This window comes from Pyxicephalus adspersus, chromosome 4 (genome assembly GCF_032062135.1).
Source record: "Pyxicephalus adspersus chromosome 4, UCB_Pads_2.0, whole genome shotgun sequence".
In the NCBI taxonomy this organism is placed as follows: Eukaryota; Metazoa; Chordata; class Amphibia; order Anura; family Pyxicephalidae; genus Pyxicephalus; species Pyxicephalus adspersus.
In genome coordinates, this window is record NC_092861.1 from 5,464,219 (window position 1) to 5,488,376 (window position 24,158).

The following is a 24,158-nucleotide window of genomic DNA, read 5'->3' on the forward strand; positions in this document are numbered from 1 at the left end:
GGGTACAGGTCTTCATGTGGAAGATCTGCTTAATTTTCAGGACCTTCTGGTGCTGAGATCTGCCTGTACCTATGACAAGTAATAAAAAAATATATAAGTTATTCAGTTAAGTGGGTCAAGTAACTGATTTTTTCCACTTGAAGGATTAAACCCTGGGTGGGAGGGTCAGGGACAAGTGGTCTTTCTTTTCCAAGTAGGACAATATGCACATTTTGATTGTTACCAAAGATTTTGTTACAGGATCATTGATGAATCAAAAAAGAAAGTAGATGCCTGGTTCCTTACCAATTGTAAGAAGAATTTTTGAACGTGTACAAGTCTTCCTGTAGAGTTTCTGCAAGTTCTTGCATGACTTTCGGGTGCTGAGATCTACCTTTTACCTAAATAAATCAAATAAATAGGCAAATGTTTTTGAAAAAGTTAACCATGTGGCATTCCTAACTTTTTTTCTTGCCAAAACATATTTAGCTGATATTTTTAATTTAACTGATAATAGACAGAACAAACACTGGAGATTTTTTACAAAATTGCTTTTGCCATGAACATATTTTTGGAGCAATTTTGAGAAAACCTTAGCCATGTTAGGAATTGAATCCCAAAAAGCGCGATCTTAAACAGAAAAAGGATATAAAAGTGAATGTGCTAGCTATTTCTTAATTGCAAAGCTCTTGAAGATGGCATTGTCACCAAAACTTGATGGGGGGTGGTAGAGGAGCAGTGAAAGAGTGATCTGTAGATATATGTCCGAAATTAAAAGCAACTTTAAAAAAGTCAAAAAATCCTTGGTGAATTTCCAAAAATTAAAGTAGGTAAATATTGTTAATAAAAGCATTTTGAAATGCATCTAAAGCTTTTCAAGATAATTATGAAGGCTCTGAATAATACTGTCACAAAATTGCTATAGGGGCCAGGAATCCATGACCCCTTGTTCATTTAAATATGTTTTGTGGTAGAAAATAAATCTCATTTTTATTGGTATTTTTTTTGTAAAAAAAAAGGTTAAAAAACAAAACAAAACAAAAAATTAAATAAGAATTGATACAAAACTTAAGCTTTTTTTTAATATTGTATGTTAAACTACTTCTGATTTCTTATTCCCACCATGACTGCCTAGGTCATCAACTAGGATGGGGAGGGGCTAGTGTGAGGACCATCATGCATTTCACCAATTTGCATATGTTCTGTCAGATGAAAAAAAAAATAAAAAAAAAATATATATATATTTATATATATATGTATTATGCAATCTCTTTTAAAAATTATTTATTTACAAAAATAAGATAAAAGAAGCATGAGCAACAATTAAAACAACTTGGTTTGGGGTTGTATTTTTTCACCCTAACTTTGATGAAGGTGACCCACAAGGGGGTGTTATCAATGCTAAGTAATGTGTATGCCTTAAACTAATGAGTAAGGAAAATAACGAGCTGGGGTGATGCCTGGTTCCTCACCCATTGTGAGATAAATTTTTGAATGGGTACAGGTCTCCCTGTGGAGGATCTGCTTACTTTGCAGGACCTTCTGGTGCAGAGATCTGCCCATACCTTTAATAAGTTAACAATAGATGAATGTTTTTGAAAGCTTTTCCAATTATTCTTTATATGGCTTTGTAATTTTTTGACCATGTTCAAAATTGGCTGATTGCTTTTATTGTTTTTGAACTGTATTGGCTAGGGATGGGCTGGAGATTTTCAGCCCATGAAAGATAATACTATATTAGAGGCAATGAAATTAGGTTAAAAAGTATGAGGTGTTTTAAAAATTATATTTTACCTTATTTTTTAGGAAAATTACAAGCATTTTAAATATTCTCACCTGGCCAATGTTTTCATTGGTTTCCCTTTCCTTACCCCACCAACCAGCTTTAATTACAAAGTTATGTTCAGGGGATTTTAATTAACTTTTAACATCAGTAATACAATTCATAAAAGGGACATTTTTGCAATAATTTCTCCAATTGAGAAAATATGATTTTTACATCAATTTCAGGAAAATAGTTGAACTTTACTTATCCATTTACTATTCAATCAAATTTAAACATGACTCTGTCAGAACAAAACATTTAAAAGCAATATAAATGTTTTATTCCTCATGTCAAAAGTATTTGCTGTTTTTTTACTTTCCTGCTACATCAGTGTAAAGTTGTCCCAGCAGCAGAATAGTATTCTGGAGAATAGGCCAAAATGTAAAAAAGACACATGGTACAGGTAGTTTTTTTAACTTCATAAATTAGGAGGTGATATAACAGCATAAAATAGGACAGTAGGAGGACAATTTGGTTGTCTTGCATTTAGAGGACACAACAGGAAATGGTCAAATGAACTATTAACCCCCACAAGGGTATTGCTTCTAAAAGATAATCATCTTTTATTAACATAATAAAAGGTAAGGGCAGATCTTAACACCAGAAGGTCCCACACAGAAAGCAGATCATCCACAGGGTGATCTGTGCCAATTCAAAAATTATTCTAACGACAGGAGAGGAACCAGGGGTTACCCCAGACTCCAAAGTGGATGTAAGTTTCACCACTCCAGGAGAGCAACACTTAACAAGACTGAACAGCCGCTCAGGCCAAAAGGCAAAACCAAAGTGTTTCCCCCACCCCTACCCAATGGGATAGGCTGCTACCCAGGAGCCCCTCCTCAGGGCAAGCCCCATGCCTCATAGTAGCCAGCAATCACCCTAGTTCATTTTGTTCTTTACTCATTAGTTTAAGGCATAAATATGGATTACCTTAGACAGGACCTCTTGTGCTTCACCTTTACCAAGGTTAAGGAGAAAAAAAAACTCTTAAAAATTTAGTTATATTTATGGTATTTTATCAATTAAAATGTAAGGTTTCAATATCTTTTGCATCAACAAATGATATGCAAATTTTTTGTTTTGGTGAAAGGCATGATGGTCTTCAAACTGAAGCCTCCTGTCCCATGATTCCATTCAGAGTGGGAATTACAAGGAGTTAATTAGCTTAATAGTGGAAACCAAAACAAGATTGGTGAGATATATTTAATGCCAGCTGAGCATGCCCTAAAGGGGTCCTACTATGAAACCGTACAAATTCAGTATTTGTCATGTTGACAGAAGGGTCAGGTTGGCCAACTTCAAGTCTACAAAAACTTCTGGTCAGCCTTCATGATAATATGGGGGTCATTAAATAGCAACCTGGCCTCCTCGTCTAGTCATGGACCCTTCTGCCTTACAAAAATTGTAGGAATGTTATTGGTTCTAGAGGATCTTCCTTCTTACTTGTTCTGGTGGTCCCCAGGTTCTGAGACCTACAGCTTTGCACCAACCAATCGGATAGACTTTGATCCATTTCTTGACTGGAGGACATCTAGAATCAGCTAATCCTTTCCCTGCCTGTCTTTCCATTTACTCAACCTTGTCATTTATTGGAATATAGTTCTGTCCATCATGGAGGTTTAGCATCACATGTTGGGCTGTATGAAATGCAGGACTATCTACTCTTTCCAGACTATTCACACATCAGGGCATTTGCAAAATCCATCCAAGGAAAGGCCCACTGTTGCATAAGATGAAGGAAATCTCCAAAAAGTGGAAAAATTCTAATTTGGGTCCCCATTGCGAAATTGGCCCTCTTTATTAGTGTTGGTGTTCGAATTTGGGTTGTCCCTATATCTTACCCGAAAATGGCAGTTCGAATTCGGGCAGACCCGACCCGAAAAACATGGACTTTGACTTTGCGAATTCGTGTTTTTTTAAAAAAAAAAAAAAGCCGAACTCCAGATAAACTCTCAATGGAGTTTCTCTATCTCCATGATAAGTATAGCCCGGTGATCATGGGAACTTTGCGGTCACAGCTAATTGGAGAAGGCACGCGAGTGCTTTTAATTAACTGCAGATACGGAACTGTTGCTCCGTATGTGTTCCTGGATAGAGAATCTCTATCCAAGAACCCATACTACAGTTATGCTAGGGCTGCAAAAGCAATCAGGGAAGCGGTTTGCTTTTGCAGTTCTACACAGTCCAGAAAAAAAACCCGACCCCCCCCCATAAACTTTAATAGTGTTCGAATTTGGCTTTCAATCACTCGAAAAATATCGGGCTATTTGATCAAATAGCTGCCAAATCAAACACTCAGCTGTTCGACCAACATTACTCTTTATTAAGCAAAATTCTCTTGTTTTCTGTCTTGGTGACAACAGAGGCCAGGTGAAAATGGGGACAGGGAAATAGTAGTGGGGTTACCTACAAGGTCTCAGGAATCGATAAACATTTTACCTGGTCTCCTTCCACCTAAAAAAAATTTAGAAAAGTTTATTTTTAAGCTCTTCTAACATTATATGGAAATTGTGCATTCAGTCATTGCCTTCCAAGTAACATCCACTAATGGTTTTCCATGCAGCATGGCAGTAGTAATATCACCACAGAAATCAAAGGCCGGTTACTTGTAATTTGCTGTCATTTTTTATATTTCCCTCAAATGCAAAAATGTCAGTTGACTTGACGTTGAATGATCGGAAGTAAACTCCTGACTGGAGTAGCTTGCTATTTTTTGAATGCTTACGTAATGTTAAAAAAAAATTGATGCCAAAAAAATTGGAGTGTGAACGTTCTGAGGTGTCAGAGATGGTGAGAAGAACACGCGGACTCTCTGTCATCGCATATTACACAGGCATCACCCAGACCCACAGACTGGCCTATTGCATTCTATTGTTATATAGAAAATGATGAGTATTTCCTCTTTATAATGAAATTGCCCTGCTACTTACCTTTTATTGTGTCTTAACCCTTCTAATATTAAGATGTATCAGTTTAAGACTCTGACTCAGCAATCCTCTGAATATCTCTGTTTAAAATATTGGATATGTCAAAGCCTAATTTTTAATTTTCAAATATGGCCCCCAGCTCTCCAATGGTATTCACTATCTTAATGGACACAGTGATCTGTCAATGGATCATTTATTGCATCATCATCAAAAATTCTCCACCAACCCCATTCTAACCCATCCCATGTTTGTTTTTTTAGAAGATATAGAAGATATACTTCTACCCTCCAGGTTTCTTGACAGAAATCCATCAACCCCCACCCAACATGGTAAATTTAGTTTTCCTCACCTTTTGAAGGAAGATGTACTCATAAAAATTTGTCATTCATGTCCCACATCAGCCCCACTTCTGGATGTGGGAGACCACTGATTAAGTGGTGCAAATAAACTTTGTAGTCCCTATGTGCTGAAGTCCACCAACCCCCTTCTAACTCACCTTGCCTTTGAATTTTGCTTATCTTGTGAAGAAAGATATATCTACCTATGCAAGTTCTTTGGCAGCACCGATTCTGAGTGTGGGGGACCACTAGTCCAGTATTGCAAATTTGCCCACAGGGCCTCTTGTCCTGATGCAATCACCTGTGGACTCTCCAAGAAAAGTGTCCACTTGTTACATGGAAGAAGACACTTGGGAATGGCCTAGAATTTATCTAGAGAGGTAAGGAAAAAAGGTTGGAAGGTGGGCTTAAAGTCAATGATCATTCTAGTATATCCAATTCATGTGCCACCAAACCAGGACTAAATGGGATCCCAAGCAAATATGATGAGGGTTCTGGGCAATCTCCCAGTTTGCCCTACCCTTCACCTGGTCCTTGAACCTTAACTCTGATGTCATGAAGACAGAAATTAGCTGAATTTTGGTTAAAGTTAAAAATTTCTAGGAGTGAACTACCCCGATGAGTAACATATATATATTTATATATATATATATAAAACATATAATAAAATATTTATAAAAAAATTCAGTTTTTTACTGAGCACTTATTTTTTTTATTCTTTTTTTTGTTTGTTTTATGTAACTGGTTTGTTTTTTATGTGCATTTACATTTTTGATAGAGGGTACTGGTGCCTTCAGGGGCAGCCTTCAGGGGCAGTACTAGGTTGGAAGCTCCCCCGAAGGAATCCTCCGTCCAATGGAGAACCATTGGACGGAGGATTCCTTCGGGGGAGCTTCCAACCTAGTACTTGGCTGGCTGGCCAAAAAGGAATGAGATCCCCCAAGGTCTTGGCAAGGAGGCTCTAGTTAACAAAACCCCCGTCTGGATTATGTCCCAGGGGGGTAGAGGTAAAGATATAAAAATTGGAACTGGAACTCCACATGGATCAGCCAACCCATAGACTTACATTAGGGAAAGGTGCAGAAAAGTGCAGCACTTAAAAAACAAGAAGCCTTTATATGTAATAGACAGATATTGTTATCCCTTGTTTATTCAAAAATATTCCAAAAATAAATTATATATAATTTTTTTTTATTAACAATAAGATTATTTAAACTAGCTTGTTTCTGATTAAAACAAACACAATTCAGTAGATGATACATTGCCTTTAAGCAGTGTTCGCTCTCCTCTGTGTTTGGAGTCATATAATTCTCCGAGGACAGCCCGGCATTATGACAGGTGTATTATTCATACCCCGAGACTCCAATCTAATTGTACTTCCCGCTGAGCTCTCAGTCCTGATGCTGTATTGTTCATTGAACAGTAAGTTCATCGTTCACATCCTCGAACATCTGAGAACTAATGAGGAGAGAATTGATTTGGCTGGAGACGTTAAAGGAAGAGACATTGCGGTAAAGGATTATATATCACCTGATAAACATTTAGGTACATTGGTTTAAACCCAAGAACATCAGTGTTCTTTTTATAGTGTTTTTAGCTCAATTGGAATATGATTTTCTAGTACACTATGTGTGTTAGCAAAGTCTACAACCTAATATTTTAAAACATTTTATGCAACAAGTGAACTATTCCATTACAAAGTAAATCAATTTATTTAAAAAAAATCTAATACAAGCCCCATCATACTAACCTTTCCAATGGGTGTCTTTTACAGTAAACACAGCTGGACCCTTCATGTTATCAGCCCACTTGGCAAGGATGTAGGTACAGTCTAAGGCACCAGCCTTCAACTTCACCAGTAAGCCAAGGGATTGCAGCACCCTTACACACAGGGGTAGGACCAATGCACAATACAAGGGCAGAAGTCATGTGAGCCAAAATCAGGGCAGGTAGCAATCAAGTACAGTCAGGATAGAGCAGGGGTTGGTATTTCAAAGAGTCAGGATCAGGAAATGCAAACTTTGACCTGAAAACAGAGCCTGGAAGAACCCTTTATAGGGGAAGTTATGTAACAGGGGGAACCATGTGACTAGCAGGTGACCGACCCCACCACCAGAGGGAGTGCTGGAGCTAAGGCATTTCAGGTGGTATTCACACTTCCACCAATAAAGGGGGCACATCTGCAGAATATTTTAGTTCTCTGGGCTAAAGGGGCAGCTCTCAAGGAGACTAGAAAGGAAATGGTGAAAGGGATTTCTGGACAGTGCTGTTGATGGCTCAAGAGGAGTGCAAGGTGGGAGACAAAGAAAAGGGCACTGACCGCCCGGTCCTGCAGGGATCTGTGACAGTCACAAATCTCATTTTGTTCTAGCCTTAGCACAAACTTGATGTGGTTGCTTCCATTTACGTCACCCAAGACACAAGGTGCTATGGAAGGAACTACAGTGCTAACCAGAATACCTGGCATTTAAAACACGTAAGAAGTGTGCCAGCTCTGTACATTTTCTAGGTGTAGTTGCAAATGTGTGGTTGTATATGAACAGGTTAAATACAAGCATAACATTTTTCCACCTTGGTGAATATGCATTTCACATCAACTTTCATTTGAACTATTGGATAGATTTACAATCCACAGGTGAAACAGCAGGTAAATATATGAAATCCACACCTATTATTATGGTAATAATGTTGATGGGTCAGTTTACCAAAAACTGGTTTTTCAGGTTTCAGTGAAGTTTTCACATCGGGCTCATTACCTTAACAAAGAAATTGAAGGAGCAGCCAAAACCAGACAAAAGAAAAAATACTATTCCAGTATTTGGTTGATATTGAAGCGTTAAACCCTCTGACAGCTCCTTTTGTCCTCCAGGCTCTATTGGCGAGACCTCTGCTGGGTCTGTACAACTTCTGGGCCCATTAGGAGGAATTCTGACCATCCCTGTGTTGTTTCCCTCTTCTGTGCCCATTATGAGGGCTTCCCACAATCTCCTTGCCAAGTTCCTGGTCATTGAATTCCTAATTCTGCATACCTGTTTTGTCCATTAGGAATGGTTTCCTCCATTCTTTTGTTGAGTTCCCAACTCTGTATGCCTGATGTGTCCATTATGAGGGGCACCTACCATCACTGTACTGGACTTTTAAGCTTGTATACCTGCTGTGGCCATTAGGGTACCCAATATGCCCATATTTAGTCCCTGGATTTGTACACCTGCTTTGCCCATTATGAGAGGTTACCACCTTTTTTGTTGGATTTTATATTGATTTTCTATAACCAAGAATATAACTGAAGCAGCTGAGACACTGAAGTTTCTCCTAAAATAACCCCTGTTGGCCATACATGATTTATTGAGCATTATGAGCCATATGTCATGTAGATCCTGTTTATCAGAACTATCCCTCTCCATCCAAGCTCCCAAAACAAGGCTGGCTTATCAAAAGAATCAGAAAATGCCACATTCAGCAATCCCCCATACTGTCATTGATTTTGCAGTTTACATAGCGAACTCTCAGCGGCCCTCGGTGAGGAGAATGGGAAATGTCAGCAGCAGTGGTGGGAGCGCGGAGAATAAGTGATGAGTGGTTTTTCCTTCCCTCTCCCGTGTACAGGCTCTGAAATCTGCGATAAAACAGAAATTAGGCCATTGGGGGTTTTCATTCCTGTATTGTCTCTGCCAGACTTTCCTCTTCATTAGCTGCAAACTACAAAGATACTGCCGGGTAATTTTAAAATAATAACTCACGGTATGTACCCTGCAAAAATACACCAAGTCTTTCTTTCAATTATATAGTGCAGGATGAAGGTGACCAGTAAATCCCCAGTAAATATGGAGTCATCACTGGATGCAACTACAACATGGAGAATATTGCAATTGGATATATTTATGTTGAAGACTTTCACAGCCTGCCCATGCTGCTTCTTCATTTCTACCAGTTTAGGAAATTCCCCAGCATTTATATCCACACATCATAAACTCCTTAATCCATGGATTCTGACATTGCAGATATTGATTTCCAAGATCAGAAGTGTGTTAAATTAGCATAATCACATCCTTGTTGTTAGGAAGTCTGCATAGTTGTTCAAACCCCTAATTATATAGCTGAAGGTGTGTTTTTGGTATAATCCAATCCTTGGAGCTAGGAAGTCAACATGGGTGTTAAAACTTCCAATTTCATGGCTGAAGGTGTGAAATGTTGTCAGAACCCTGGGGTAGAGCTTTCAAATGGCATTACAGGTGACACCACTTTGATTTAACGTACACAGGCACGTCACAATGCTCATTTAGCACATCAACTTCATTCTGTATTAGCTGCGGCTAGTGCAGATGGGCAATTTTTATACCATTGCCCAGTGTGATATTCACTGAGCACTTATTTTTTATGTATTTTTCTATTGTCACTGTAACTGGAGTGGAATTTGTGTGCTAATTTTTTTGATGGAGAGTGCTATTCCCTTATGGGCTAGCCCTGATGTCTTGGGGAGTACTTTGGCTTTACGGCCCAGTACTCTTCTTTACTGGGAGTTTCTCTTTGGGAGAGCTCCCAGCTTAGTAACTGTTGGGACTGTCTATGCAGTCCCATAAAGAAAAGCACCCCGGCTGACTTCGGTCAGATGGGCTAGTAGGTCCATTAGAGTTTTGGCTGGATGGACTCAGTACCCAGCCCTCGTCAGGAGCTTTGCTTCAGGGGGTCTGGGGAAAATTGGGTGGCCCTTTCTCTTTGTAGAGGGATCACAATAGTACCCCAGTGCACATTTTTTGTGTGGTGTTTTTGCACTTGCACTTTTTTATCTAGCACAGGGTTGTTGTTTAGTGGATCACGTTATGCGGGATTCTATAAAAAAAAAAAAAATGCATGGAAATGCAATTACATGGGTTGGTTTACATCAAAGCCATTCGGTTTGAGTTTTTGGGTCAGTTTGAATGGCAATCCACTTCAGCTGATGGTTGTCAGATGTGTGTTGAAGTACAGTAAATGCTTTTTTTGGGGGCGTGTTGGATTACTAATTCAAATAAATAGTTGGCCTTTACACAATGCACATTATCACAACCACATGTGCAAGCATTCAACAATATAATGAATAGACCATAGTTTGTTAACTTTTAAGGCCATTATTGGACACTATTGGAGTGTGGAAATGCATTGGGCAGGCCTTTCAGTTCAATTGGAGTGCTATGGACATGAATGGTGTAATGGACCCTACAAGGTCACAAGCATGAAGTGATTTAGAGTTGACCATCCTATCCAAAGAGTACAATGTAAGAATATAATTCAGCTTGGTTGGCGATCTTCATAAAAAGCTTTGTTGATAACTATGTAAGCTTGATGTTTCCTCCAGACTAGTGTGTATTTCTTAATCCTGTGGGACAACGCCATCCATCTGGTCATCATTATTCATTATAGTATACTGGACCGTGTAAAGTCTTGGATAGGTTTTACTTTATTGGTGGACACAATCAACTTGTATATAAAGCTCAGCTTTAGGAGGACCATTAAGTTGGAGTCCACAGGGACTATGATTTTTTTATGATGGATGTCAGTTTATATTAACTGCTGCATTAGATTGATTTTCTTCATATCAGGCTAGTTATCCAAGCAGGAGGGATTTAAATAGCAACTTGAGACAAGAGACAGGTCAATAAATAAACCGCCCAGGCGCTTCACAGACATAAAGCAGTTGTTCTAGGACTGTCCAGCCAGATGATGATTCATGAACTAGAAGATGGACAGCTTTACTGGAGACTTCTACATGAAAACATAACGTTCTGTTGGAGTTAAAGTACCCATCAACTTATATTTCAGTATTTAGTAGAACCTCAGGAATTCAAAACAAGTCAGGTTCTTCTATCTTTTCTGAGAAATATCTGCACACCTGCTGTACCGGTTTTGAGGAGCTCCTACCATCGCTATGGATTTCTGGGTTTGTAAACAAGCTGTGCCCATTGTAAGGGGTTACCATTCATCACTGGCTGGGTTCCTAGGTCTGTACAGTTTCTATGATCATTATGCAGGGCTCCTACCATACCTACATTGTGTTCCTGTGTGTGTACAACCTATGTGCCCATTATGGAGGGCTCCTACCATTTCTGGACCTATTCTGAGTTCTTATGACTGTAAACCTTCTGTACTTATTATAAGGGGTTCCTACCATCCTTGTCCTGAGTTCCTGGGACTGAATACTTGCTGTTCCCATTATGAGGAGCACCTGCCATCCCTGTGTTGAGCTCCTAGGTCTGTACACACGCTGTGCCCAATATGATAATTCCAATTGTGCCTACTGTGCCCATTTTGAAAGGTTCCCACCATTTTTGTTGGATTTTAGGGGCTCCCATATCCCATACTGCGTCTGCACACCTGTTATGCACACAAAGAGGGTTTTTCACTATCCCCATGTTGAGATCCCAGCTTTGAATACCTGTTGTGGTCTTTCTAAATGTCCTGTCCCCTTTGCGGGCATCCCACCAGTCCAACACAGCTACTGTGCCAATATAAGAAGCTTCTACCATTCCAGCACTCAGGTATACAGGCCTGCTTCATATATATATTAAAAGAAAAAGTTTCTTTAAAGAAATTAACAAAACAAAGTAACAAACAAATAAATAACCAGAATTCCAGCATTAGCATGGCTTAGACACAACCATCAGACTGAGGAAAGACTCATTACCACTGAGAATGATGGAAGTTAATGAAGTCATTACATAAACAAGTCATAAATCAATTGGCCGAGGGGGGAAGCAGATGACAAGCTAATCTTCCAATTAATCACATTTCATCTCTGGAGAAGAACTGTGACCTGCAGAGCGGAGAGGAGAACATCGAGTACATATATACCTGTATACACACAGGAAAGAAAGAAAGAAGGGAAAGAAAAGTGAGAAAGGAGGAGAGAAATGAAGACAGGAAGGAAGAAAAAAGGCAAGTAATAAAGGAAGGGGAGAGAAAGAAGAAGAGAAGGGAGGGAAGAAGGAGAGAGAGGGCAAGTAGGTAGGAGGAGAGAAAGGAAGCAAAGTAAGGAAGTAAGACAAAAAAAAGTGAGATAATAAGGCTGAAAGGGAGAAAGGAGGGAAGAAAGGAAGTAAGTGGAGGAAAGGGAAGAAATAGAGAATAGAAAGGAGGGAGTAAGAAGAGAAGTAAAGGGAAGCAAGAAGGATAGAATAGAAAGTCAGGAAGGAAGGCGAGAGGAAAGAAAGAAAAGAAAAAGTGAGAAAAAACAGGAGGGAAGGCAGGAGAAATGGGAAGAAAAAAATAAAGGAGGAGAGATAGTAAGAAGAGAAGAGAAGGGAAGAAAGAAGGATAGAACAGAAAGTTAGGAAGCAAGAAGAGAGGAAAGGAAGAAAGAAAAAAGTGAAGAGTAGTAAAAGTTAATAAAGAGGGAGCGAAGGGATAGCAAGAGAAAAGGGAAGAAAACAATAAGGGAAGAGAGATAGTAGGAAGAGAAGAAAGGGAAGAAAGAAGGATACAAATGGAAAGTTAGGAAGGAAGGAAAGAGGAAAAGAAGAAAGGAAACATTGCGAAAAGGAGGAGAGAATGGAAGCATAAAGAAAGGAGAGAAGGGAAGGCAGGAGAGAAGGGGACATAAGGAAAAAAAGGAAGGACAGCATGGAAAGTTAGGAAGGAAGAAGAGAAAAAAAGCAATCAAGGAAAACGAGAAAGGAAGGATGAAAGTAGAAAAGAGGAGAGAAGGACAGACAGAAAGAATAAAAAAGGAAGGTAGGAGAAAAAATAGGAAGACAAAAGAAAGGGGAAGGAAAGGTATGAAATAGAGAACAGGGGAAGAAAGTAAAAAAAGAAGTGAGGGATAGAAGGGAAAGTTTGGAGGAAAGGAGGGAGGGAAGGAAGAAAGGAAAGAAGGCAGGAAGAAAAGAGGAGAGAAGAGAAGGCTGAAAGAGAAAAGAGGAATGAAGGATCCAAATGAAACTTTGGAAGAGAAAGAAAGCGAGAAGGAGGAGAGGAGGGAAGAAGAAGAGAGGAAAAGGCAGGAAGAAGGGAAAAACGGGAGGAAGCAAAGAACAGAAGTAAAGAAGGGATACAAAAAAAAGTAAAGAGGAAGTATTAGGAAAGAGAAAGGACAGGTATGATGAAAAGAGAGAAGATAAGACAGGAAAAAAGGAGAGACATGAAGAGAGAAAGTAAGAAGAGAAAAAAAAAGAAGAAAGACGAGAAGAGAAGAAGAAGAGAAAGGTCTCTATAGTGCAGTTACACATCTTTGGTTGGAAACACATCTTCTGGTTAATAATATTCTATTCTATACAAGATGACCTTTTGTTTTTACTCTAAAATAAATATAAATCGTACTGAACTGTATTGAAGGGAAAGTATTCAAATATTTATTCAGCATCTTCACAGTTGAGAATGCTTTGGTGTAAACATTTTTATTTTAAGCTTTATAGTTTTAGGTAAATTGGGGCCCTGGGCAAATATAACATGGAACCCTTTATATTCTAATACCGTACTGCCAATAACACAATATGTCTTGATTCTGTTCCACTACAGTGCTGCTAAGACCGCACACCAATCAGAAACTGGCCATAGTTCCGCTTGTATGCATTTTAATTGAGATTTATAAATACAATGTAGCAAAATGTACTGAATATAGATTATTGCAGCTCCCTCCCCCGCACTTCTGTTTTAATTAGGACTGGGATCTGGGAAGGCAAACTGTGTTTATTTTGTCATTACCAGCATGGAAATGAAGAGACAGAAATATTTGCTGCATTAACTGGGCATATCTGGGCCAGTGCCAGCTTCGTCTGGGGCCAGATGGGAATTCTCCGTCATTGACAAAATACAGCAATGCAAAGTCCAAGAGTTTTTGGATGGTTTCAGACAGATGGGGAAGAAAGGGTTATTGATTGCCAGAGCCAATTCAGAAGGAGGCTATTGGCTTGGGGCCAAACAATCTTCTCCAGGACCCCAAATGACAGAATACCATAAAGCGCAGGGAGCTGAAATATTTGCCCCCATATAAGATCCCATTTGGTCTGAATTTATCCCTGGCAATAGTGGCTCTTTTTGACTCTTACAAGCCTCCAACCCTCGGTATCAGTTCAGTAGATTCAGGTGACATTGTTGAGGCCGACGGGTCCTAAAATTGGCATAAAAGACTTAGACTGGCATATTAATAGATATAACTTCTATTTTTTTGCAAATTTATTATTAAAATGTTAAAAACAGGTAAATTTTTTTTTTGGCTGTTTTAACAGCCCCATTAAGTGTGTAATTTATCTATTTGCCCAGAGCTTTGAAACCCATATCAAACTTTTTAATATTATTCATGTCCATTCTGGGGAGATTCACCCTCCTGGTTTGCCATTGAGATCATTGCCAATGGTGGAAAATCCCAAAATTTACCCCTGACACGGTAATTAGCTTAGAAATGTTCCAATGGGGGTATTACCCCATTGTTTGTAGAGATGAACTTCCAGTTCTCCTTGTGTCTTTGGTGCACCCATTCTATCCAAAAATAAAATGAGATCTATATACATGGTTTTACCCAACTTTTACACATTTTCACAATAAATTCAATGAGAAAGCAATGTATGAATCATGAGTAAAGTCATAATTATCTAATTGAACCTAATTGTTATTTTGGCTTTGGGCTGGATGAATCTTAGGTGAAAATGTATAAATAGACTGCCTTAAAAAAATTGCTGGATATATTTTGATGTAAAGGAAGACTGGATCACATAACCTCAGTGATTGCCAACCATGCTGGTTAATCTGGGAACTAGATAATTCATTGTTTTGCCATCTAGGTATAGACCAGTGCACTGGCAATTCTCCCGAGAGGCCCTACCTGCCAATCCCGACCCCTTTCCCCATTGGAAAGGCACTCGACATTTGAGCTTGGCACACCGTGGTGTTGGCTTATTATGAGCCGCACAATGTACACATGAGTCTATTCATCCCCCAAACAACAGCTGTGTTGGATGTTAACTCATTAGCCACAGTTGGAGGCCTCAAGCGAGAAGATGAAATGAAGCCTTTTGGCTTCGTAAGTGAATTACTTCAAAAGTTCACATAAAACGGCAGCGGGCTTGCTAATGGGAAATAAACCGCAGCATAGATTTTATTTCCCCGTTACTCTTATCCCCTTCTAGAAAAAAAACTGCAGCGGTGGCTATAGAGCACAATATGCCTGTGTTGAATTGGGGTCAATATCAGTTCAATGTCCATGTATAAATATTAACATGACGTGGGGATTTTTTTATTTTGGATTTTATTTTATTCATTTTATAGTCCTAACCACATGAAAAGAAAATACAAAATACAAAAAAAACCACAAACAATAACACATTTGACCTTATTATAGATGGGGGAGGGTAGAATTTTAGATCACCTGTTACGGAATTGTCAGTTGGACTAAATAAATCAGATTTTCCTAATCTAAACCAAATCTATAAGTGGGAAATTGGTGGCCAGCAGCAAAAAAAGAACACACAGAGGTGGCTAAAGAAGAAACATCTAGAGCACATTTACAGGTGCCTACATACAGATAGAATCCAGCTATGATATGAGGGCCATGAGTTATTCTCCATTTTTCTATGAAAAAGGGAGGCTGGCACAACAACATACCATTTGTTGTGCCCCGGGGGGACTTGGGGTGCAGGTGTCCTTCCTATGTGAGGGGACAGATGGGGCACACAGGATCTGTAATCAGATAAAGTCACGTCATCACATGGGTATTGTAGAACGATGGAGACAAGAAAGTGGCACAGACGGGAGATAAAGCGGAACTAAAACCATCAATGAGCATGAGAATTTTTTAAAGAAATCATGACAATGAACATAAACTATAAGAACTAGTATTGGAAGCGAAAGTCAAAAAATTAAAAATTAAAAAAGTAGTCATGATTGGATGTAGCAATACACCCACACAGAAAGGATTTCCATAGCTTTTTAGATCTAGATTTTCACTTTCAGTCCCATCTCCAATCTGATCTGAGTGGAATCTAAAAAGTATTCAGCAGCCAACCAGTCCTAAAAGACCAATTGTTTGGATTGGGTTGTGAATAGATTGGATGTGTTGGTAAAATTTCATTTGAAACTACACAGATTAATTGTTCTCCCCCAAACTGTTTTAAACTGGGTGGGAAAAAGCTGTGGGTGGGTGGTCAAAAGAGTGTGGGGCAACATATCTCAAATTTAGTCTCTCCAGTTGTTGTTGCCATCAGAATCCAGCAACAGCAATAATTCTAACAGCTTTCTACCCCCCCCCCCCCCCATACTTTGTCTCTGCTTTTTAATCATCTCTGTAATATGCCCCCAACTATCCAGTGACCCTGTTTTGTGACCCAACTTTTCAGTAATCACCTAAAAACAGTCGGGTGAATTCAGAAAAGTGCCAGGTGGTCCACTCAGCTAAAAGGGGCTGGAGAGAACACCGCAGTTTGTGTCGTATGTACAAACAAATGAGTGCATCCAATCAGAATTCTAATTGCTTTCTATCTGGGGCAAAAGATCAGAAAAGCTAAGTGGTTAAAGCATTTTGCTACACCCTTTTGGAATAGTGATCAGATCAGTGAAATGAGTGCAAAACTAGCAGTGGATCTGCTTAGGTGTACCAAGCCTTGGTTTCTTGTCAACAGATGAACTTTGTAAGCTGAACTGTGTACCTTCTCCTGCCCCATAGGACAAGCTGGTCACTTGCCAACCACTTGGCCACCCAAACCGCTGGTTCTTAAATTAAACGGTATTTGGAAATTTTACAGAAGAAGGTACAGAATTGTTCATTCTTTACAGGAAGCCATGGGTCAGATGCTATATGTAGCGCCTCAGCAAAGAATGCAGTTCAGGAGTCTTAAGAAGTGGAAACCGCCTTCACCACCTACTTCCTGTAACTACAATTTCCACCACTTCATATAGACCCATAGTTTCCATTGCACTCCTCCTCTTTAGGGTTTAGAAGTTCTCTGTCCATGTGACTACACTGTATGCCTATGATGATTGGTAAGTTCTATTCTGAGCCATGTCCAGCGGCACCATTCTCCAGTCTTCAATATTCTCATTGATTTCTCAGTGGCCCCTGATACAGGCAGCTCGTATGACAAACAAGAAAATGTTAAGAGTAGTGGCGGGAATGGCAGCACAGAGCATAACTAATAAGCTGTTTCTCCTTTTCACTCCTGTGTAGTCTTAGTGCCGTGATAAAGCAGAAATAAGGCCTTTGGGGTTTTTTGCTCATGTACTGTGTCTGTATTCCTCTCTCGCCTTCATTAGCTGCAAATTCTTTGTTCCCAAATCAACGCTGATTATTTTCTGCAACGTTCTTCGCGGCCAGGGAACAATTGGTGGCAGTGCAGCTTTGGAATATTAAGATGGTTCTGAGCTTTCAACACGTTCCAGGATGAAAATAGCCTGGCAGGCTCAAGCTGGGCTACAAAGTTTTTACATCTTGGATAGAAATATTGAGAACAGGGAAGTATGGTGATGTGTGTATCAATACTAAAATGGAGAACTCTATTACTGAAAATGTAAAGGTGCCTAAATGTTTGCAATGGTATTTAAATATTATCAACTAAATATAAATGTAATGAGACTTAGGTCAAAAGTTGTGCATGCCTGACCATCAAACTTCTAAAGGTTGTTGGGCATACCATTCCAATACCCTGGCCAATTTTATGGAGGTGGCTCCACTTTGCAGTCTCCATTGTTCTGGGATGATTTTCCACAGGATTTGGGAGTGCGTCTATGGGAATGTGTGTCCATTCAGGTCATGTATGGCTATTAAATGAGAAGACCTGGCCATAATTGGTGCTATTAAAGGCGTTCCGTAGGGTTTAAGTCAGGGTCTTGTGTAGACCACTCAAGTTCCTTCACACCAAACTGGTCAAGCCATGTCTTTATGGAGCTGACTTTGTACATGGAGGTCATGATGCCATCAGAAAGTTTTCAATCACAGGTCATTCAAGTTGCTCCAAATCCAACTGGTGAAATCATGAGGGAAACAACTTTGTAGGATTGATCTAAAGCTGTGTATGCACTCTAAATCATACTTTCTGGAAACAATCGTTATTGATCTTTTCTTTAACAACAGCACTGTACGTTCTATATAAAGGAGAGGGTGGAAGAGCATTGCTGCATTCTCTCCATTCAGCAGCCCAGATTTTTTTTTTTCATCATTTAGTGTCCTGGTCGGACAGATGATTAAACAAATGCTAAATTTCTGATAAATAAGCCAGGAATAAATTGAACACCTTGTAGTAGAATGGGTGTCTGAGTAGTATTAACCATGCAGATGATAGACTAGCCTTACTAAAAAATAAATTAAATGTTGTATTATTGAATGCACAGTTACATTACCCTGTGTCTTTGGTATATGCCTTAGGCTCAGTTGAACAATTTTCTGTGCATGTGTATGCAGACTATACGGATGTTCCCTGCAGGAAACTTTCTTCCATCTTTATAGCAATGCATTATTTTGTGTTATAGCTGATAGTAATTCCTATGTGTATTGTAGCAGAGGATTTACAGGTTTTTTCTGTTTGTTGATGGCTGCCTTCTCCTCTTGCAGACGTTCCGCTGGCCGATCGCCAGTAACATAGATGGGAATGAGATGCTGGAAATACAAGTATTTAACTACAGTAAAGTCTTCACCAACAGGTCAGTATTGTGTGACCTTATGCCATGGCCTGTGTGTGCCTAGGTGATGCCACCTACCTAAAGGATTGTCACTAATGTCATTGTTCCTCTGCTGGAGAAAAAACCTGCCACGTGTTCCTAATGTATATAACATTAGAAGTAAATGAATGTCCTGTCCTGAATGTTTACATCTATCAGAGTAAAGTTATCCTATAATCCACTATAAAGAAGAACTAGGCCCCTTTAAAAAAAAAGTTATTAAAAATATTGCAGAAGATGCAGGCAATGCTTCTTCCTCCTTCATTCATTTCCTGTTTTTCTTATGTTCTTCCTTAGCCTTTCCTTCTCTCTTTCTTTTTTTTCTTTTTTTCCTTCCTGCTCCTGTACTTTCTGCTTTACTTTGTTTCCATTCATTATACTTTCATTTCTTTCTTCTTATTCCATCACTTTTACTCCCTTCCCTTCTGTCTTCCTCATTTCCTTCTCCCACTCTGCTTCCCATTTATCACCATTTTTCTCCTCCCTTCCCCTTATAATTCCTATTAACTTTCTTTCTTTCTTTCTTTCTTTCTTTCTTTCTTTCTTTCTTTCTTTCTTTCTTTCTTTCTTTCTTTCTTCTCCCCTACATTCCTTGCTTCATTCTCTTCCTTTCTCCCGCCTTCCTTCCTTCTCTTTTCTACTGTATCCCTCCTTTCATTGATCCTTTTCTTTCCCACTTATTTCTTCCCCTTTACTTTTCCTTTTCCTTCTCCATTCTAACCATTGTTTTTTCCTCTTTACTTCTCCAATGTATATTTACTTCCTTCCCTTTCCCATCTTCATTCTTTCATTTACCTTCGCTTTATTTTGTTTTTTTCCCTTTGCTTTTCTTCTTATCATCACCTTTATTATCCAATTCTGCTTCATGTCATGCTTTGCTTTTGTTTATCCTTCCTTCCTTAATTTCCTTTCTTTTCCTCTTCTTTACCGTTTTCCTTCTTATCTTCTTTAGGAAGTAAGTAGAAGTTTCATAGAGGTCCCAACCCTTCACCAAAATTCCTATTTCTGTCTTAAAAATACTTAGTAGCTCATTGTAGACCATGCAGTTGATAACATCTAATACTATAGGACACATTTTTGTTAATTAATATTATTATTCTGAGTTTTAAAAAAAAAGAATATTGTATATGTTGCATGTATAGTATTTGATGGCAACAGGGCACCTGTATGGCTAGAAAAATAATTTTGTGGGACAGGTCATAAATACAAAAACCTGTGGGCGGTATTCCTGCTGGTGCAAGGAATATCCTAGCTATTCTGAACGGGGGTTCTTCTAGAGGTGGCTAGGTTTTCCTTGAGCTGTGGGTTACTGTCTACTTATTTGATGGATCCCGCGTATTCCCAATGCCAATGGCATGACACCAAGGATTGTGTTAAGTGTCTGTACGCCATCACATATCTACTGACAACCAATGTAAGAGCCATTGTTCCCACTGTCCCAATGGATTGGTTTGAGTTCCCTGGATCTGAGGGGTCAGAAGGGTTTCCCTGCAGTAAACAGATTGAGGCACCTGAAGTTTGTCTTTAGGTCACAACTCTTTTTGAAACCCACCTTTTGAAATCTATGTGTTATATAATCTTACCAAATGGTGCACAGGAGTGGATTTTTTTGTCTAAATCCAAACCTGAGGTGGATATCAGGATTCTCATACTACATATATAACATGCCGAAAATTATGACCACACTTTGATCTACTTATTGTCACACAAATATTGTACGCGTATCATTTTTTTAGGGACAGTTGGGTCATTTAAAATAAATTTACATTTTTTATATTTTTTCTTAAATTACAAAGAGATATGTTGAATACTAATGAAATAAATAATATGGGAACCAATTTCTTGGACAGCACCTGCCTTTTGCTCCAAATATTAATAGGCTTTGACTATGATGTCTGATCCAACAAAGAAGCACTGTTACAACAGAGGCTTCTAATGAATAATGAACTGCCTTCAGCAGGGGAATAAATATATCTGATAGCGGTCCGAGTGAGACAAAGCAGGAATGAATAATTAAATAATAAAGATAAGAACAAGACCTATGCCTGTGTCACCTCTAAGCTGAGTAATGTTCCCTCCCGTCACTCATCGCTCTTCTAATCACTGGAGAATCTAATCTCTGTTGATAACTGGAACCAAGCCAAAGACTGATGAAGAGTCACAATTATCGTTAACCAGTCTCAGTGTACAGTGGGAGAAACCAATGGCATCTCTGCTACTTTTCAACCAATCTTCACTCTGGGAGAGTACTAGTGATTGGAGTGTCATTTTGGTGCAATGTTTTGTGGGCTAGAGCATTCTTGAATGCATTAGATATTGCTATGGACCAAAATAGGAAATATTACTCCCATGTAAACCATCATTATGAAAAGAAATATTGAAAAATATTGTATGAGGTGATGGAGCTCTTGGGTGATTTCTTAGTTCTCCAACCCAAATATCCATAACAAAGTAATAGGTAGTGTAGGGCCAATGGAGAGACAAGAGTGGTTGAGGATGTCAACCTAGAGTTGTGCCACTGAAGATAAAAGAACAGGCCAAGGTCAGGCCAAGTCAAAAATTTGCTGCACCATGGTATCAAATCACAAGGTTGAAATGAGGTTGAAAGTAGACAATAGTCTGTAACAGATAAGCAGAAAATGTGTAAAGTGTGCAAGCTGGGAAACCAAGTGGAGATAGCTTTGGGTCAAGAACTTATTTCAAGAGCTAGGGACTTTGGAAAAGGTTTGATCATGACAATTCACCAGCCATCCTAAACTGTTGCCATGTCTCCGATCAGACCATTGAGTTGAGCAATACTTTGTCACTATGTGAAGTCTATGCCAGGGGCCTTTAGGGGCAAGGAAGAGTTGTGGGTTTACCACAAGGATTTGATATTTGCTCACATAGGAGAGCAGAAAGAAGGACCCAACCAGAAGGTAAACAGGAAAAGGTAGAAGAATGTGCTTTCTAGACTGTTTTAGGTGGATTTTTTTCTTTTCTCATTGGTTATTTCGGGGTAAATGGGCAGAAAGTGTGGAAGGGGAATGTGCCTATGCCCTAGATATCAGCTTTAATACAATCAACATGGCATCATGTAGTGTGTTAAAGTAGGAGACCTTTTTAGAAGACAATCCAGTCGACTGCAAAAACAGGTTTTCAGGTTTTTGCCTGGTATTCATCACATTTTACTCTAGAATGGTTGTGCCATCTTTCTCTGACCGATGAGGGCCAAAGGCAGAGGTTAGATTAGTAAAATTGGAACTTTGTTCCTTACGGGTACATTGTTTTCACCTATATATAGCAGGTGATTTGGGGAGGCGGGGGGGTGTCCAAAAACAAAAGCAGACGTTACATTTTAGTGGAAGGTCCCCTAAAACTTATAAATGGGGCCTCTGAATTTCCTGTCTTTTACCTTTGCTCCTGATCCCTTTACTTTCTGACCGTTCCATACCATATGACCATATGACCACATGAAATTAAATAATCAAAAAATATGTCATATTCCAGGAAAGAAAAAACACCTATTGTGCTCCCTATTAATCAATTGCATCATACTATTTGATAAGGCAGAGAACCTAATTGAGCTCCTTATTATTTCATTGCCAAGGTAAATGAGGGAATTTGTTCTCCGAGCAGAAATATATTTCACATATTCCAGTATCAGCATATATGTCTGGCATAGGAGGGATCTCAGCCAAATCAATTCCATTTTGAACACAGTACAAGAGAAGGAGGCTTAAATAAAACAAAATATGGGTACCAAGAATATTTTCAGTTCACAAAATAAGAATTTTTAGCATTTAGGAAAATATCCATAACGGGGACAAAAAATAAAGTAAAAATAATACAGAGGGGCATAAAATCGCATTTAATATGACACACACACATAAGCCTAAATAGAACCTAATTTTTCCATCCTTTTTACTAGAGATGAGGTTCCGGTTCACTGCTACCTTGGGTTCAAGGCGAATCCTGTGGGTTTGTAATTCCCTGGCCAGAAATAATTACATGATACCATACAGGTAGCTTTTGTAAAATCATAATGGATAACATGGCTTTTGAACTGGGAGGGAGCCTACATAGTAAATTCACATGTATGTCTCCATCAACCCCACAAGTATACACTGGTAACCCTGTTAAAAATTGCCCTGCTGTTGGCCAATTTTACACTGCTGTATCATTTGCAGTATAATAATGGTTTGTACTAAACCCTGACCTGTTCACTTTGATCCTGATTTTTTAAAGTTCTCTAAGGCTATAAAAAGAATATACCTTCACCAGTGAAGCTGGCTGATCCAGCAAACCTGGAATGGATTTCCTAAAATTCATTAGCTATTTGTTAGCAAATATTTTAATTCCTGGACCAGATCCATTTCAGGTTTGCCTGATCACCCAGCTTCACTAATGAAAGCGTATTTTCCCCAGCCTTGGAGGACTTTAATAAATCAGAGCCTTTGTCTCTAATAAAATTGGGCATAGCCTTGTCAATTAAAGTTCTTCTGCTGTCATTCACAAGTCAGGTAGAAAAAAGAAAAAAGGTGAGTGTAATTAAAAAAATTTCAACAAAGCAGTTAAAGTTATTTTTTTGCATTGTCTTTCCCCTCTGTAACAAATCTTATTACAGAGTTTATTGCCCGTTTAGGTAAAATCGGAAAAAGGTGAGATCCAATTGGCTGATATGGGTTACTGGGCTTTTCACATAGCAGTTGCACTTTACACTACCAATTAAATAAGTAGAAATTTAAAGATATTTTATTGTCATAAGGCTGTGTAATTGGGGAAATGTGTGTTCAAGCTCCATCATATCTTCTGGAACTTCCAATTTCCCTGACTTGCAGAAGTCAATAACTCCTTTAAACCTCCACATCGAATCCCCTCTGCTGCGAGAAGCAATTCTCCTGACTTGGATTGCTACAGTTTAGATGAAGGAACAGTTCTTTTTCTCACATTCCTTTTTTTCCTTCAGCCTCTGACTGTGTGAAATCTATTTGTTGACAAGCTTTTGTGTTGTGTAATTATACAACCCGTGGTGTGAACACTACTCTACAAAACAATCTGTTTCCTTTTCAGCGAGCTTATTGTGGAGTATTTGGATTCATTTACAAGGCTTTTGTCTGCTTCAAATGTTTTAAATAGAAGAAGGGAAGGGTTAGAACTTTTATCTTTTAGACTTTGTTCTCTTCTACTTTCTGCTCTATTGACACAACAGAACATGATGAAGAATCAAGTCAAATTGGGCAATATTAATATTATTATTATTTACCTTATTTAAGAAGCACCAACATATTACACAGCAATGTACAATAAATGGGCACCAGAATGAGAAGAGACAAATGTTAGGCCAGTAGTATAATATATATATAATATAAATAATATATATAATTTCATAAAAGCTTATGAGTTTCAGGGGCTCGATGGTCCTTTTATAACAGGGTTTGAAAAAGAGTTAGTAAATTATTCTGCACTTATGGAGCCAGAAATTAGGTGAGC

General features: G+C 38.8%; 1 protein-coding gene and 1 non-coding gene across 2 annotated transcripts in view; both read left to right on the forward strand.

Annotated features, from left to right (window-relative positions):
- The window catches only part of OTOF (otoferlin), a 169,776-nt gene that overhangs the window by 34,449 nt on the left and 111,169 nt on the right, over positions 1 to 24,158 (forward strand). The window contains 1 exon segment of the mRNA XM_072407262.1: positions 18,580 to 18,668. Coding sequence (XP_072263363.1) covers positions 18,580 to 18,668 — 89 coding nt within the window.
- Positions 1,394 to 1,541, forward strand: LOC140330194 (U12 minor spliceosomal RNA). The gene has a single exon (XR_011920664.1). It is a non-coding gene; the product is annotated as a U12 minor spliceosomal RNA (small nuclear RNA).